At 44.3% G+C, this 17,384-nt stretch overlaps 1 protein-coding gene across 1 annotated transcript in view; it reads right to left on the bottom strand.

Moving 5' to 3' along the window:
• Positions 1-15,699, bottom strand: part of RNF38 (ring finger protein 38) — a 126,640-nt gene extending 110,941 nt beyond the window's left edge. Inside the window, exon 1 of the mRNA XM_074166279.1 lies at positions 15,177-15,699. Coding sequence (XP_074022380.1) covers positions 15,177-15,699 — 523 coding nt within the window. The remainder of the gene's footprint in view (positions 1-15,176) is intronic.
• Positions 15,700-17,384: the final 1,685 nt, after the last annotated feature.

Raw genomic sequence — 17,384 nt, 5'->3', positions numbered from 1 at the left:
AGTTGTGACAAAATTACAAGCTCAAATTCCTTCTGCAGTCAAAGGAGAGAGAAGCACATACAGACAGGCAAGGTTTGTCTGCATTGGTTTTCTGTTTTCCAGATCTCTTTATTCCAGGCCATCTTGTATTTAGCTCACATGGCATGATTTTGGTAGCTGGGGGCTACAGGGGTGGCTTCTGTGAGAAGATGCCAAAAAGCTACCCCTATGTCCGACAGAGCCAGTGCCACCTGGCTCCAAGATGGACCTGTCACTGGCCAAGGTCAAGCCCAGTGATGGTGGTAGCACCTCTGTGATAACATATTTGAGAAGGGGTAAAAACTGCTGTGCAACAGCAGCCAAGAGAGAAAAGTAAGAGAAACAACTCTGCAGACACCAAGGTCAGTGAGGAAGGAGGGGGTGGAGGTGCTCCAGGTGCTGGAACAGAGAATCCCCTGTAGCCCATGGCAAAGACCATGGTGAAGCAAGTCGTCCCCTTGCAGCCCATGGAGGTTAAAGGTAGAGCAGATATCCACCTGCAGCCTGTGGAGGACCCCACACCAGAGGAGGTGTATGTGCCTGGAGACGGCTATGACTCTGTGGAGAGCCCATGCCGGAGCAGGCTCCTGGCAGGGCCTGTGGACCCATGGAGAAGGGCCTGCACTGTTACAGGTCTTCTGGCAGGACCTATGGCTCCACAGGGGACCCACACTGGAGCAGTCCATTCTTGAAGGACTGCATCTCATGGAAAGAACCCATGCTGGAGCAGTTCATGAAGAACTGCAGCCTATGGGAAGGACTCTTTTTGGAGAAGTTCATGGAGGACTGTCTCCTGTGGGTGGGACCCTACACTGAATCAGGGGAAGAACATGAGGAGGAAGGAGAGGAGGAGACAACGTGTGGTGAACTGACTGCAACCTCCACTCCCTATCCCTCCTGTGCCACTCAGGGGGAAGATGTAGAGAAGTACAGAGTGAAGTTGAGCCTGGGAAGAAGGGTGGGGTACAGGTAAGGTGTTTTAAGATTTGTTTTTACTTCTTATTATCCTACTCTGACTTTTGATTGACAGTGAATTAAATTAATTTCCCCAAGCTGAGTCTGTTTTGCCTATGACTACAGGTACTGACTGATGTCCCAGTCCTTATCCTGACCCACAACCCTTCTGTCATGTTTTCTCTCCCCTGCCCCCTGTTGAGGAGGGGGAATGATAGAGTGGCTTGGTGGGTACCTGGTGTCCAGCCAAAGTTAACTTGCCACAACATGATAGTAATTTTTCTCCCACAAGATTTCATTTTAGTTTCCATAGTTTCTAATTTTTTATGTACTGCACAACAGAACTGCACTTTAGGATTTTCTTCATGTCTCCTAATTCAGTAATAGGCTACAGAAGTAATCAGCTCACTTCTCTTTCTAATGGATTTCTTTGCATTTCCTTCCCTGTAGTTGCCAATTCTTGACTTCTGGTATTTTTTTAATTTGAACTTAGTAAGGTATCTCATATCCTGGTGGTCCTGCCTGGCTAGTTATCACTCACTCTCACTCTGCTCCATCAGGGTTCCAACAATGCCATCACACTCTTACCTTTCTCAAGTAAACAAGACCCAGCTCTCTCAAACACTCCTATTACCATAGCTCCTTGTGCTCCAACTGATACTCATGGTAATATCTGAAAGCAAAAGCAGCAACACAGAGGCACGTCAGCCAGTACCTGTGACATATCCACACAGCTCAGCAGTTTTCAGTTGTTCATCTAGCAGCTTAACACCAAAAACACCCGTTTGAGCTCTTGATTTGCAAATCACTCTTTTAGAAGCATTAAAACTCTGAGAAAGAGGAAAAGTTACTCCAGTTATACTCAGTCTATATGGTCATTTTAAGTGACTAACTCCTTCTGATGGGCACTGCTATTAACGGTGTCTTTATATGACTGAACACATTGACACTTTTGCTTTTAATGAAGGCGTACCTCCATCCAATCCAGAACAGACGGCTCTCAGATTTATGCACAATGTATGTACACAGATTTAAAAACGTATATATAGTCTAGTTTACTTTTAGGTATATTTCAGTTGAAGCCAAGATCTTGTGAAGTACTGTGTACGATTGGAAAAGAAGTATCTAAGTAGCTGGGTCAGCTGGCCCCAATAGCAAATCATTGGCTAGTAGAGTTATATACTGTAGACAGGTTTCACAAAAGAACCCCTTGAAGTTTACAACGCATTCAACACACAAATCTAGGATGCCATAGAGCCAGTTTCCTCCTCACTAGGACATCTTTTTATACCTTAAATATGCACCGAGGCAATTAGAAGTCAAAGAATGTTACCACTGATAAACGGTAGATCTTTTTAAGAGACATAGAGGTGACTATTTAAGATATTGAGGTATGTAAGTTCATGTGCTTGCCTGTGAGCATTCCCGCATACACAGTGTTTGTCTTTAGCAGCAAACAACTGAAAATACGCAAAAGAGAATCAGAACACAAGACACTGGATTTATCACCAGTTGTGCACGTTTGGAACTCGCAACCCTTCTTTGAGAGCATTAGTATGCACTTAACAGTAATAATACCAAGTGGGAAAATAGAGAATATTAAACAGAAATGTAAATGTGTATTTAAAGGGGACTTGAAATAAACAACAACCTTGTGACTTGTGAGATATCCATCTTAGTTTCAGCACATCACCCTTTTCTCAGGGCTGCTCCTACTTCAATTGCCTCTGGGTCATCTCCCAAAGTGAAAGGAAGCCTTCTAGTAGCCTCTACATACTAAAAAGGATCAGCTGCTGGACTTTCAGAAGTCTACAGGAATAACACCTCTTGCCTCCCCCTTTCCAGAAACAGACCTCCCAAAAAAGAGCACATATGCCTCCTTTAACATAGGCATAAACAGTGAAATGAAAAAACACCGACCAATAGATCACAGATGTTTGTTTTCATGTTTTTATGATACTTGATTTGCAAAGCTGAAGTATGAGTGTTCATGGATAAGAATTATGCCTGCTTTTCTGGAGACAGCAAAGCAAATCTGGTCCTGAAAACCTGCCTGCATCTGCTCTGTTTAACAATGTTTTCTGGAAAATAACATCTGCATTGCCTGGATGAGTAAACTTAGAATTTAAGCTCTCGCTATCCAGGCGTTTGCAACACAAAATATTCCATGTCCAGAGCAAAACTCCAGCATATCAGACATAACCAGAGATCAGACTGCCACATTTCCTTTTTATATATACACCAACCACGATCCACTTCCTCTTCTTTTTTTGAGTCATAAATTTGTAACAATAGCAGTTTGCTTCACGTACAAAAGCCTTCCTTGTAGTCGTCGTTTAGGCTGTGATTAACACTGTAACAACAAAGATCTAAGGCCAGTTTTGCCAATGTTCATACAAAATCCTCACAAACCATTGCAGCAAGACAGTGTTTTGTTTACCAGAGCTTAGAATCACTGTCACATCCCAGAAATGTGTCTCCCAGAGGCATTCCTTCAACCTCAGCCTGCTAACTGTATTCTCCATTGAGACCTCTGGACAGCCCTGGAGAAGAGGTGTCCGTATGCCCTGGTTTCCCTTCTCCTACAGCTACAAGATAGCTCTCCCATTTCAATGCCACTGCTCCTATGAGAACATAAACAGCTCCCATGGCCACAAGAATGCTGAATGCAATAATCTGCAAGAGATGCAATTCAGCCCATCAAAGTATTTTTATTACACTTTGAAATTTGTTCCTTCATCAATCACGTTGAAAAGCACAAGTTTAATTGGGTTGGCAGGTAGCAAAAACAGGGAGAAAGCCTTGAAAGCCATGAGATCAGTCCAGGAAGCTCCAACATGATTTGTCAAATGAGCTGAGAAGAGCACAAAATTTCTGAACACAAGGAGCAACAAAACCAAGACAGCAGAAGTTAGGCAAAGTGAGATAAAGGCATAAACCACAAATGTTTTGTAGGAAATCACCTCTTAATTTCATTACATAAACTGCCAGGACAAGGAGGCTGAAGCACTCCAAAAAGGCACCACATGAGCCTGCAACATGGCTGGAATTTTCTTTTCAATACCAAACATAAGCATTAGGAACTTTGAATTTCAAGCACCTGTGAGCTGGTGGTCTACACAAGAGACCAGTTAAGTGTACTGGTAAGCAGCGATTCTCCAGGTACACTGTGTCTATACTCAAGGGTTATCAAGCGAAAATGTTCTTATTGATGACTTAGACTGTTTCTCAGAACAGGACAAACTCTCCCAGATTGAGCAATTCAAAGACCACCTTTGCCACCTTAGCTACACTGATTAAGTTAGAATAGCAAAACTTTCTAGCATAGACAAACCCTAAGCAATAACTCCAAAGACACTGGATAATAAATACCAAAGCATGTCAGCACACAAAGCATTCAACAACAGTCATCCCAACTGTACTAAACAGTATTTACATACCTTCACCAAAAGCTGTGTACAGAGATCATAAAATCTTTAGCAGTTGTTTTAGGCCCTTCCTCTACAGAGATGCAATAAACCATAGTCAGCATTTCTTCTCCAAATTGTATAAATTTAAGATCTTTCGAAGATCCAAATTAAAAACAGTTCAGTAGGCTATCATTTCAGTATCTCTTTGCTGGATAATTCGCCTTAATTTAAAAATCCCTAGAGACATAAAAGGCCTCCAAAACCAGACATGGTGCCTTGAAAACAAAGTTCTCCAAATGCCTTGTACAATGATAAAAAGATTTCCTATGTTTTACCTTCTGTAAGATGCAGACTACTGAACTTTGCTATTCCTCTTTTTGTCACTATTAAACTTAAGGTAAAAAAACAAGAATAAAACTGCAGAAAAGAGAGAAACAAAGGTAAGGAAGAGCTAAGCTACTAGAAACTTTTGTCTCTTTGGGACATCAGTCCCAAACAGCCAGTGCAGCATCCCAAAACTACCTGATAGGAAACAAACGCTTGACCTAACACAGAAACATAATGTTAAAGAGTAATAAATGAAACAAATGGCACAAGTCTTTGCTTTAAAATGCTTTAAGGCCACTTTTACCCCAATCTAACTGGAGACTCAGAAACTCCAGACACTTAAGTTAGTTCACATTAAACAAATCCACAACAATATGGGCAACATATTTACTCTGAAAATTCTTTTATGACACAGATGTTTTAAGAGTGATCCTCAAAAGAAATCAGTAGTTACATGAGCAGCAGAACTAATGAAAATGGTTTTCCTGGATTTTTTTCTGTTTTTTTATGTTCATCTCCTGCAATAACCTAGTTCCCCACCAAACCCTTACAATTCCTGTTCCCTGCAATTCCTTTGGTTTCTCTAGCCCTTGATATCCTCCATTCTTTCCTGTGTTCCTGTAAGAGAGATCACACACCGCAGCTGACTGGAAGCAAACCACTGACTAACTGCCCAGAAGCTACCTATGTCCATGGGTCAGTAAGCCAAAGAGAGAACAGCAGCAGATCCCTTCATAGTGTTTTCTTCAGGAAGCAGACTAATTTATCTTAGTCTTAACCATTGATTTCTTAACCATTGATTTCTTACAATTCTTTTTAAGAAAGGAAATAGCCTCCCTGAAGTCAGAAGGGAGGACTAAAAGAACTAGCCTGACAGCTTTACATAGAACGCCAACTTCACATTTACATGGGAAGGCAACCTGAGGAGGTCGTATACCAGGTTTTTTTTGCTCTTTGCCTACTTTCTGCTATTTCATATTTTATGTTAGTGACTGAATTCTTGCTTGTACCATTTTTTCTTAAAAATACTATAGAAGACTCATGCTCTAGTAGACTCATCACATCATAAATACTGGTTATGTAAAGACTAACAGAAAAAGATGAAAATATGTCAGTGGATCTCTTTTATATTTTTGTTTATTTGTATATATATTACTCACATACCCTACAAGCTTGGGAAAAAACCTTCCTATTACTGAACAACACGTCTCTCAATTCATTTATTTGTCACCTTCTGACAAAGTGTACCAAGTATGACAGCAAAGATAAGACTAAACATCCCCTACACCTCTAAGACTAAAAAAGAAAAAAAATAAAAAAAACAAAGTGCATACTTCAGTCTGTCAGAAAAAAACAGACTGCTTGTACATAAACCAGCAAGCAAGCAAGAGGGTTGAGAGGCAGAAATACAGCTCTGCTTTCAGCACTCCTTTAAATATGACAGCTACTGATGCTTTACTCAAAAGCATTCATACACAAAATATCCATCACAAAAGGTAATTTTGGGTGTGTGGGGAAGAAGCATGTTAAGATGATAACAGTGAAAAAAATCAGGGTTGAAAAAAAAAGATCTCACAAGACAGAGGTGACACTTGTATGCCTAAGCAAATTGAGTTATTACCATCATTTCTGACCATGTGCAACTAGACAAGTCCAAATCACTGTTACTTCTCTATTAACAGTGCCTGAAGCAGGAATCCCCAAGGGGTAATATTCCTTCCCCGCTCTCCACCCCCAAAAAAAAAGAAAAAAAGAAAAAAAATTCCATTTTTCCAGAGTAGGTGCTAACTAGCACATTATGAATTTACAGACTGGCTTAACATTTTCTCCTGAGAACTCCAGTGTGGGTTTCAGAATGCAACTGACTCAACTACCAAACTCAGAATCATTGAGGATGACCACACTTTCCCACCCTTTGACTAATTTAAAATTAGGAAGAGGAAAATAAATCTGGTTAACATTTCGTTAATCCAAAACTTTTGCAGGTTATTGGTTTAAATAAGGATTTATATACATACTTCTATGGCTTAGCATCACGGATGAGCAACCAAAACATTACACAGTCAGCAAACGAAAGACCCCGTGAGCACAAAGACTGCCAATGCTTTAAAAATAAAATCAAGTTCTAATGAAGAAAGGAATCTTTTTCTGGCTGTCTCCCTCACTTTTTCAGTCAACTCAACAGACACCTATGAAGAACAACATCAAATATACCTTGACTCCCACTTACTTGAAATATGTCACTGCATCATGTACCACCATTTGCTGCTTTACTTCTTTACAAGCACAGTGACAGATTTCCTAAGTTTGAACACACTTCTCACACCAGTGGCTAAAAGCCTTCACTCCCAAAACTCCAAAAATCATAAGGAATTTCTGAAATTGCTCCAAAGTCTAACCTGCATCCAGCCTCCAAAATCATCTGCAAAACCAATTTTCAGATCATATCATGAACACTTTATGTAATCTTGCTTAAAACCACACACAAACCACAAGGATCATAGATTCTCGGGGTTTCCAAGCCAAAAGACTCAGTAATGTCCTACTAAATCTGCACAAAAATTCTTTCTAAAAGCTACTGCTTACTCCTGCTTGGCTTGCTGCCATATCAACTTCCAGACAGGAAAAAAGTGATGCCATGGAGAAGATCTATTCAGAAAGCCTGCACACACTAAAAATAGACAGAAACACATTTTTAAGGGGAATTTAAAAAAATCACTTTAAAATGTCGACCTGTAGGCAGGGAGAAAAAAAAAAAACAAACCACACCACAATTCAGATCCTGCAAACATTTGCACATGCTCTTAAGGACTGCAGAAGTATCCATGTACCTAAAAAATAAACCTTCACATAGCAAGAACCCAAGCAGATAGTTAATATAAATCTCTAATGTTTTTATTTTAGAGCCTGAACATAAGCCAGGTGCAAAGCAGCAAAAGATAAAGAGGGTGTAAGTTTCAGCTGTGCTGAAAAAATATGCACCAAATGTTTTCAAACTGTATGTTGCAGTTCCTTGGTGCAGGTTCAGTCATACAGCACTGGTATTACTCCAGGTATTCTCCAACAGATGCAAGTGTTCTATATACACAGTTAACGTTACTAGCTATAGTCTGTGGTTTAATTTGCCATTCCACAGGCTCTCATACAAACAGACATAACAGGAAAAAATACTTTATACGGCTCTTAGCAATTTTTAAACTATTTAAGGGTAGTCTTCTTCATAGACAATTTTCCAGGTATGCAGATTATGAAGTATTTTAATAAGATTCACAGAATTTATACTTTACTCCTCAATATACACACTGGCAGAAAATATATAACATGACTAACTACCTTCCTTCTGACCTCCTTCCAAAAAAACATGCCCTGGAGCAGAATCGGGAGAAAGTGTGATTCCCTTATTCACAAGGGATATTGAAAACAATAATAAACACCCTTTAACAGTGTGAGTAATGTTCTTTTGATACTGGCTGCATATCCTTGTGCTATGGTTGTGTACATTATACAAAAGAACAAAACTTCAATGAAAGACTTAAGTAAGCTGTTTATTTATTTATTTATTTTCCCCAATTGAAGCAATGGAGTATGTCTCCTTTTAAGATTATAGTTTCCGATTTGGGATTGTCCCAGAAGCTGGTGACCAAGCCCAAAGGCTTAGAGTCGTGAGCTCTGAAATACCACAATATTTCAATGAAGGCTAGTTATTATGACCAGCCCACGTCCAAGACAACCACACCAGCTGCTGGACAACGCAGCAAGCAATACAGATTATCTGTGTGGATGCAGAACCCCAGTCATTACAAGGGAAATTAGAGAAACATCTTGACACACTTTACCACCAACAGACTGACCACAGATGGGACTTTTCCATACATCATGGCTGCAAAGGGCTTGCATGACAGGGAGGATGCAGAGGCTCAACCTAAGCACAATGCCAGTGAACATGGGAACAGCAACCCAGGAGCTGAGAGCTGGCGCGCCGGGCTCTCAACTGAGAAAGATCGAGGGAAGAGGGTTTTAAGAAGGAACATTTGGACCATGTGTGCATTTGACAAGCTCAGAAAACAAAAATGCTGCACGTTGTGCTGCTTAAAATACTTGCAAAAATATCTATGAGTTACTATTTCACTTCCTTCATCTTTCCCCAAATAAAGCTACGTATATGCATTCCTTGCTCTACATTACACAGCAAGCAACCTTCAGAAGGAAGCTTTATTTTAAGTCTTCAGAGCACAACAGCAGCAGTATTTTTCCCCTCAAGAGTGGAGAATCTTTTCCTCATTCAGGTAATTCTACCAACCAAGCAGCATTTACTGTACTTCACATACACAAAGAAAAAAAAATTAGTTTAGAACAAGCATAGAAGAATGTAAGCGTTAGAAAAAACAACAAAGCCAGTACCAAAAAAAGCCCACAACAAAACAAGCAAAATCCAGAAAAACAAAGGTGGGAGAAAGCAGCACCATCATATTAGAATATTCATGCAACGGGAGCGCCCACTGAAAACTTACTAAACTGCTCTCTGACATTTTGGTACTCTACCATTCTTGTTATCCCAACCACATCTTGCATCACATTAACACGGACAACTCTTATGTTTAGATGACACATACCCATCTGAACCTCTGATACGAAGCAGATGCCGTATGAGAGGCCGCTTAAAATACTTGAGGTGCAACAACTATTGGTTGAAAAAGAATTAAAGCCTATCTTTCTCAGGAAAAAAAAACATGGGTCAAAAATATTCTGTCCATGTGTGGATTTAACTTTGCCAAGACAATTTGTGGGTGAAAAAGGGCTACATAAGTATTAACACTAAATAGAAAAAGTCAAGAAAGAAAAAAACCTTTATTTTTTAATTATTTTAATTCAATTAATTAATTTCCAAGAATTTACAGTGTTCATCCTCATGTTTATTAATATTCTTTAATTTCTCATTTTAACCTTTTTGTGACAAGGCAAACAACGTTCTCAAACTGTGTTGAGAAGAGTGTTGAGTTTTCAGTCTCTACATCCATCTGAAAGCATGGGTGAAGCAGTACAAAATCCGCTCTGCTGCCTAACTTTTTTTTCTGTAGTGATTTCGTCTTGGAAAAAAAAATAGCTCAAGGCTCAAATAGCACGTGCAACGTGCCTGGGATGCCAACTTCAGATGGATATGAAAATGCAAATGTTGTAGCATTGTCATTAAATACAGAAAAATCCTGCAGACATAAAAGGGACATGAACATGTTCGGACATGAACCAGGCTAATGCACACACATATGTATACCTGTAATTTTTTGCTACATTCCTTTTCTTTGAACTGAGACTGTACTGGAAATTATCTGTTATTAGTTACTGTAACTGAGATGAGACCATCAGTTTCAAAACCAGACAAACTCTAACCAAAAGCTGCACAAGATGTCAGACGAACTGCTTTTCAGCTGCAAATACCTGCACCCTTCACTAATGCCTGTGGAGTGACCCCAGTTGAAAAATCAACACACTCTCATTTAACACTTTCCCTCTTAGTGAAAATTAATCTATCCCCCATTTTCTAGGCAATTAACAACTTTTAGCCGAGGCACCAGCTAACAAAATACGTGTGAGTTTACAAACCAATTGCCAGCTACATTTCAGCTCTGTATTATGCTCTTCTGCGTAACTCTCCAAACTCACAGTTCTCCTGACAGTTGAAGGATCAGTTCCAGTAGGTGATTCAGTTTGAACCAACGGATACTGACAATAATCGATATCTTGATGGATTAGACCAAAAGGATAATTTAGATTATTTCATAGGCAGACGCTGAAAATCAGAGCATACATTTCAAAATTGCTCATCTCTGGTCTTTTTCCTGTTATTAAACTGAAATCTGTACTATAGAGACAATCTGGAATTTTTCATTCCTGTGAGCCTGCATATTTTGCATTTGAAATACGCCAATAAGAGCAAGGATAAAGTTGCTCATACTGCAAGAACTACAATTAAAAGATCTGCATGTTAATTTTATTTTATTAATTTTTCTTAAAATACATCTCTCAGCCTCACACTATCTTTAAATACTCATCTCGGGGGGAAAATACCAACATTAGTTAGCATTCACTTGAGCTGGTTGGTGCTGGCACCTAAAAAGCACACCTCCAAAATAACTTCATACAGTACATTTATGGCATAGCACATTTTCAGGCCATAAAATTACTATTTCTAGTTCATATAAGCATTACATACTAATTTACAAAAGTAAGTTAAAGTGAAATAAAAAATAATTTAGCGGCCACAGAGAATGACTAAAAACATCTGCATATTATCTGAAAATAATTAAGTATATTTGCATTTATTTCTTAAATATACCATAATTTCTCAAATTCCCATAAATATGCAACTCATTTCTGTTATAACTAACTTCTTGAAATAAACAGTCAATGTATATCTGCTAACATTAATTCCATGATGACTAGAATCTATTCAGAGTACAACTACTTGATGTGAAAAACAAAGCATTCTATCTTCCTTTGTAATTCAAGACTAGCAAAAGCAACACACCAACATTATAATAAATAATTCTGAGATACTAAAGGTTATCACAATCTAGTGTCCAATACAGATCAGCTCTACGCAACAAACATGCACAGTCACAGGTTTACAACAGTGTGGTAATTATAACCAAAAAGTTCCACCAAGAGACTTCTTTACTTAGAAATATCACACTTCAACCAAACTCTAATAAAGCTGCTGCAATACTAGTTTCCTGTTTGTTTTTTTGTTCTTTTGCTTTTAGTCTATCAAAATCAATTGCAATTCTTGAAAACCACCCACATACTGAATGTGCTTCACTTGCTCTTACGAAGAAGTTATCTTTTCATCCTGCTTTATTTTACACGATCATGGAGCTGTGGAGGCATCACCATGACGTAAATCAAAAAACTTGTATCTATCTCCAAGCATGCCAGAATTAAGTATGACACTCATTGTAAAGCCACAGTAACTGCTTTCCAGTTTGAGAACAAAACCACACATACATGGTATAACTACGCACAACTGCTAAAGGCACCAAAGCTTACATGTGCTGATATGAACATACAAGGAGTTTTAGTACTTATATCACAACTGCTTGGTGTATACAGCGTTAGGCAGGATCCCTATGAATTCAAACAGCTTTCTACTGCACTTAATCAACACATTAGTACTATCTTTCCAAGCAAGTCCATACCTTCACATTCCAGTTATGCATATGTTTGAAAACTGGCACTGATCCTTTCATCAGTAGTTTCAGCTTCTCCAGACTGAAAGACTTAGCAGATGCCTAGCTGTCTGCCTAAGTAAGCACCTACTATTACTCCTCTTAACAGTATTTTCTGATAGGACTTAGCATCACGTGCATTTTAAACAACAATTTTAGTTCTAAGGTTATTCTAACCAAAGACTTTGTAATATGAGGAGGGCAAGCAATATTAATTAATAGCAAAGTTTACTAGACAACATCCAAAAAGGTGATACGCAGAACAAAGTTGTTTAAGAGAAAAGCTGCTTTCACCAGCTATAGACATTTGATCTTATAGACATCGCATCAATATCTTAAGTTCATTGCAACTTTCAAAAGCCATCTTTCTTTTCCAAGTGCTGCAAAACCTGAGGATGTTAATATAGATTAAAAAAAAAAAAAAGGTGAAACTGAAAAGGTTCTAAGAATTTTCACTACGGACACCCTTTTCCTAGCTGACAACCTTGCCTCTAGATGGGTTTCTCTTTATCACTGAGGAGATGCATGTACCCCAGTGGAGGCAAAGTACTTCATGGAAGGTGAAGTGCCTCTTAAGATCAGATCAGGATCAATTTCCTGAATGAAACAAAGAATCAGCTCTTCAGTGCAGCATTTTCTAGTCCAATATTCTTGCACTAATTTCACAGACATGAATAGACACTTTCCCTTCTGTTAACACACACTGGGAGAAGAATACAAAAGCAACAACAATAACAAAACAAAACAGAAAAAAAACCAGCCTCCACTAAACAAACACTTTTCTCCTAGGGGAAAAGAAACAGTGAACATTCTCTCAACCTTGTTTGTAAACTACAGTAATTTCACTAACCCCTAATGTCTGAAGACCAGATCACAATACATCTTATTTTTATCCAAAGTTAATATATTAGGACCACCAATAGGAGACAGCTGCTTTCAAGAGCATGACAAAAAGGATGCTCAGCCAAACAATCCGAGTTCGGTCCTAGTGCCAGAGTTTAGTGTATCATTTTTCCCCTGGTGGCAAATGTTTAAATGAAACAGGTAGACAAAAGGTAACAAAGTCAGAATAACAGTCTTTCCCTTTGGAGAAAAAAAAACCATACATTTCTCATCCCCAATTTAGAAATCTCCTGGATTTGTCTGTAAATTACAACAAGCTCTCTCAAAATTAGAAGATGAATCAGAGATCATACTACATGAAAACATTTTACATATTTTTGAGATCACCAGTAACAACAAACATTCACCTGCTACTGTGACTTAAGTATACTGTAAAACTTAATCATTTAACTTGGGCACCTGGAAGAGCTCTTTTGAGCAAACTGATTCTGACTATTCCAAGCACAGAACTTTTAAGCACAGGATCTGTGCCTAGTGCATACCAAAACTCCAAGACAAACCCCAAAAGCCCCTTCCCTTTTTGAAAAAGAAAAAGCTCAGCATTCCCTAATCCAACCATAAGGTATTTGTTTCATTATATGATAATATAATATAATATAATGAATAACCAAGATTTTCCAAATCCTTAGAAATACAAAAGCTTTTATCTCCCAACAGCAGCATATTAGGTCAATTTGTCTATCAGATTATTAAGAGCATGGGAAGGCTAGGAGAGGTTTTGAGATCAGGCTTTAAGATAAGGTTATTGTCTACACCAAGAACATCCAAGCAATTTCAAAACAAGCAGTTGAAATACAGTTTCACCAGCTAAAACCTCAATTTCCACTTTGCCTATACTGGAAGAATATTTTTCTCTTATATATTTTATTTGGAAGGCCCAAATAGCTAAACAGAAGAGACTGTTCTTCCCTATGTGATGTGCAGTCTCAGCATATAGGAAAAGCTGGTTTTGAGCAATGTAATACAATCTAAAGGTAAAAATTCAAGTTGTTCCTCCACTTTCAGCATTGTAATCCTCTAATATGCTGTCAGCCACACATTTCAAGAGGAACTTATCTGTAAAACCTACTTCACTTCAGAGCAAGATTTCCATCACTGTAAACACCCATACTGCAGACTGCTGTAAACTATCCAAATAAGTTCGCCAAGACACAAGCACCACTAAAAATACATTCTACGAAACTACTTAGATACCTCATTTCTTCACCCTCCAGGCCCAAAGAACAATGTCTTGTTTTCTGTCCCATACCACTTCCTAACTGCTAACTTAGTATATGAACAGTTTCATTATTGCTGCCATTCACAGCTTAGGAAAACGTTTAAGTGCTGAAGCCACGCAGACGTTCGTTTACATTTAAGCATGTGGGAAACTCCAGTGCAGTCTTGTAAGCGGCTCTGGTGTTTGACGATAAACACATCAACCCAGATGTTGGGACCTCCGTCCTGAAAACATCCTAGCTCCAGGACAAGTGAACCACACGTCCAAAACTAGTTCCTCAGAGACACCCTGCTGCAGGCCGTTTCTAACAGGAAACTCAGGAACACGTTTTAGGGGCAGCTGCCGAGGGCCCCGAGGACAGCCAAGCGGGGTTCCCGCAGAGGCAGCCCTGCGGAGCTACGCCGGCAGCCCGCTGCGAGGGGCAGCGCCGAGGACACGGACACGCACCTCACACGCTCCCCCCCAAAACCTTTCAGGAGCTCGGCACTGCGGGCGCCCCGCGGAGCCCGAGGGCAGGCTGCGGGGCCAGCGGCCGCTGCAGGGTGGAGGGAGGGCGGGCAAGGCCGGCCAGGCCCCGGCGCTGCCGAGGGCGCACCAAAGCCTCGCACGAGTCGCGGCCGCCGCCGCCCCGGGGGCGAGCAAGCACCGACGCCCAGCGCAGCGCAGCCCCTCTGGCCGCAACGGCGGCCGACAAACGGGGGTGCAGGGCGGGGACGCGCTGGCAGCGGTACGACGGGCGGAGGCGACACCCCCAGCACCGCGGGCCGCCCCCGCTTCACAACGCCGCATCCCGACCGGCGGGGAAAAAGCCGTCGCCGAGCCGACCACCGACGCGGAGGGAGCCCCCGGTAACCCCGCGGCAGCCCCCGGGCACCCCACGGCCGGCCGGACGACACACGGCCTGTCGGCAGCTGCCGCGACTTGCCCCGCTCTGCTGTGACCGGCGGGAGTTTCTCCTCCGTCCCGCTGCCCGCCCCCCAGCCGGGGACAGATCCCCCCAGGCGGCAGCGACGCTGGGAGCTGCGAAGGACAACTTCGAGGCCCCAGCGCCGGGTCCAGTGCCGGGCAGGGGTGGGACGCCCAGAGCTACTTCCCCTCCCCCGGGGTCCCTTTCCCGCTCACCTGGTGGCGGGCCTCTGGCGCCCGGGGCGGTGCGGGGTGCGCCGTGGCCGGCGGGGCTACCCCGGCCCTGGCTGCGCACTCCCGGCTCCGGCAGGCTCGGCCCGTGGAGGGGCGGCGGCGGCGGGCAGATGGCGGGGGGCGGCGGTAAGCGAGCGGCACCGCCGCTCATGGCTAGTGCGGGGAAGCCGGAGCGGGAGCGAGCGCGGGTCCGGGGAGGTGCCGGGAGGAGGCAGGCAGCCGGGGGGGAGGTGGAAGCGGCGGCCTCGGCAGCGGGGGAGGAGGCAGCGGGGGAGGCGGGGGGCGGCGGAGGGGAGGAGGAGAAGGAAGGCAGGAAGGGGGCGGCGGAAGAAGCCACCCATCTACCGTGCCGGCCCGTCTCGCCGGCCTGGCGGAGGGGCTGGGGCCGCTGGCCGCCGCTCTCCTCGCCGCGCGGAGCGGCGCCGCTGTCCCGCCGGTGGGCGGGGGCGAGGAAGCAGGCGCGGGACTGCGCCCCGCGAGGCGCTGAGCGGGCGGCGACGGGCATCGCTCCCCGCTCCGTCCAGCCGGCGGCGCCCGCCTTCCCGAGAGCAGCGGGACGGAGGAGCCGTCAGCGCCGGCGGGGGCACGTGGGCGGCATGGGGAGCCTCCAGCTGGGGCGCAGCCCGCAGCCGGGCAGCGGAGGCCTGTAGCGAAGCCGTGCCGGCTGCTCCAGGGAAAAGCTACCGCCGCCGCCCGGCTCGCTGCCGAGGAGGAGGAGAAGGAGGAGGAGGAATAATTCTCTCCGCCTGCTCCCTCCCTCTCTCCGCCCCAGCGGGCGGGAGCTCTCGGCGCGCCGCTGGCGGCCCGGTACCTCCCCCAGGCCGACGACCCGCGGATCGCACGCAGGCGCGGCAGCAGCCGCGCTGTATTGTGGCGGTGGTGCCGCCGCCGCCCGTTCCGCCGGCCGGGGGAGGGGGGAGCGGGGCCCGCGCCGCGATCGGCCGGGTCCCCGGGGGCCCAGCGGGCCTCAGCCCGCCCCGAGCAGACCCTGCGCGAAGAGCCCGGAATCATCCTCGCCGTGCCTCGCGTTCCGTCTCTGCGGGCCGCTGGGCACGGGCGCCACCGCGGGCTCTCCGCCTTTGGGGTGCGCAGGGGGGCGGGGAGGCGGGCTGCCCGCCCTCCGGCTCCGCGCCCACCCGAGCACTGGCCGTGCTCCGGCGGGAGAGGCCGCCCGGACGGAGGGGGCAAGGGCAGCGATCGATCGGACGGCCGGGCGACTGCAGGGGCTGCGCTCGGCCCCGGCGGCGCGTAGAGGCTGCGCAGCGGCGGCCTGGGAGAGGGCGGCCTCGGGCTGGGCGGGGAGGGGGTGCTGCGGGGACGGAGAGCTGCGGCGGCTCCGCGGGCGCCGGGCGGTGAGGGGTTCCTAGGGGCAGCCGGGCCTTGCGGGCACGGGTGGACAACGGGGACCGCCCCACGCACCCTGCCGTCAGCTTGGGAGGCCTCAGCGGGGCAGGGTTTTTGCAGGCCGCTCATGATGCCGGGGCAAACACCGCCTGCCGGTTTGTGCGAAAGGTCGGAGATGTCGGTAAACTCCTTAATTTGTCACGGGAGTGACGGGTTTTTGCTTTGTTGTCAGATAAGCACTGTTCAGGCTGATCCATTTGCAGGAGACGGTAACGGGAACGCAACTAAGGGTTTCTCTTTAAAAGTAGTGAAAATGTCTGTGCGCGGGCGTGCCGGCGTCTCCGTGTTGAGGTGAACAGCTGCATCTGCCGGGCCAATCCCGCTGGGTTGGGGTTTCTGCGAAAGTAAAATAATGGCAAAATCGATACACACATAACCAGAGAAAAGTCACTACTTAGGAAAATTTACTACCTAGGGGGATGCATTTGCTGTCGTCAATGGAAAAAGTGTTTGAGATGTAAATGTTTGCACAGAACTAATTTCATTTTGTACATAACAGCAGTGCCACCTTCTCCTGTGCCATGCTGTGAGTGGGAGAGGTGTCCACGTCCACAAATCATGCCTTTGCTGGCATTACCCAGCTGTGCCACCCTGTTCCATCACTCCTTCACGTCATTTGGTTGAGGTTTTTCACCTAGTGTTGGAAAAATTTACCATGACTCCCCAGAGGGCTAGCGCCTCTGGGACTAGTAGCCTACTGCTGACAGGATTCAGGTGTCCCAGCAATCACATAAAGCCATTGAAAGCCTTTCTCAATTTGTTTGCTTTAACTCCACAGAGCTAACC

The sequence above is a fragment of the Numenius arquata genome, chromosome Z, assembly GCF_964106895.1.
Source record: "Numenius arquata chromosome Z, bNumArq3.hap1.1, whole genome shotgun sequence".
NCBI classification, from domain to species: Eukaryota; Metazoa; Chordata; class Aves; order Charadriiformes; family Scolopacidae; genus Numenius; species Numenius arquata.
The sequence above is the reverse complement of the archived record's forward strand: the minus strand, read 5'-3'. Positions and strand labels throughout refer to the sequence as shown.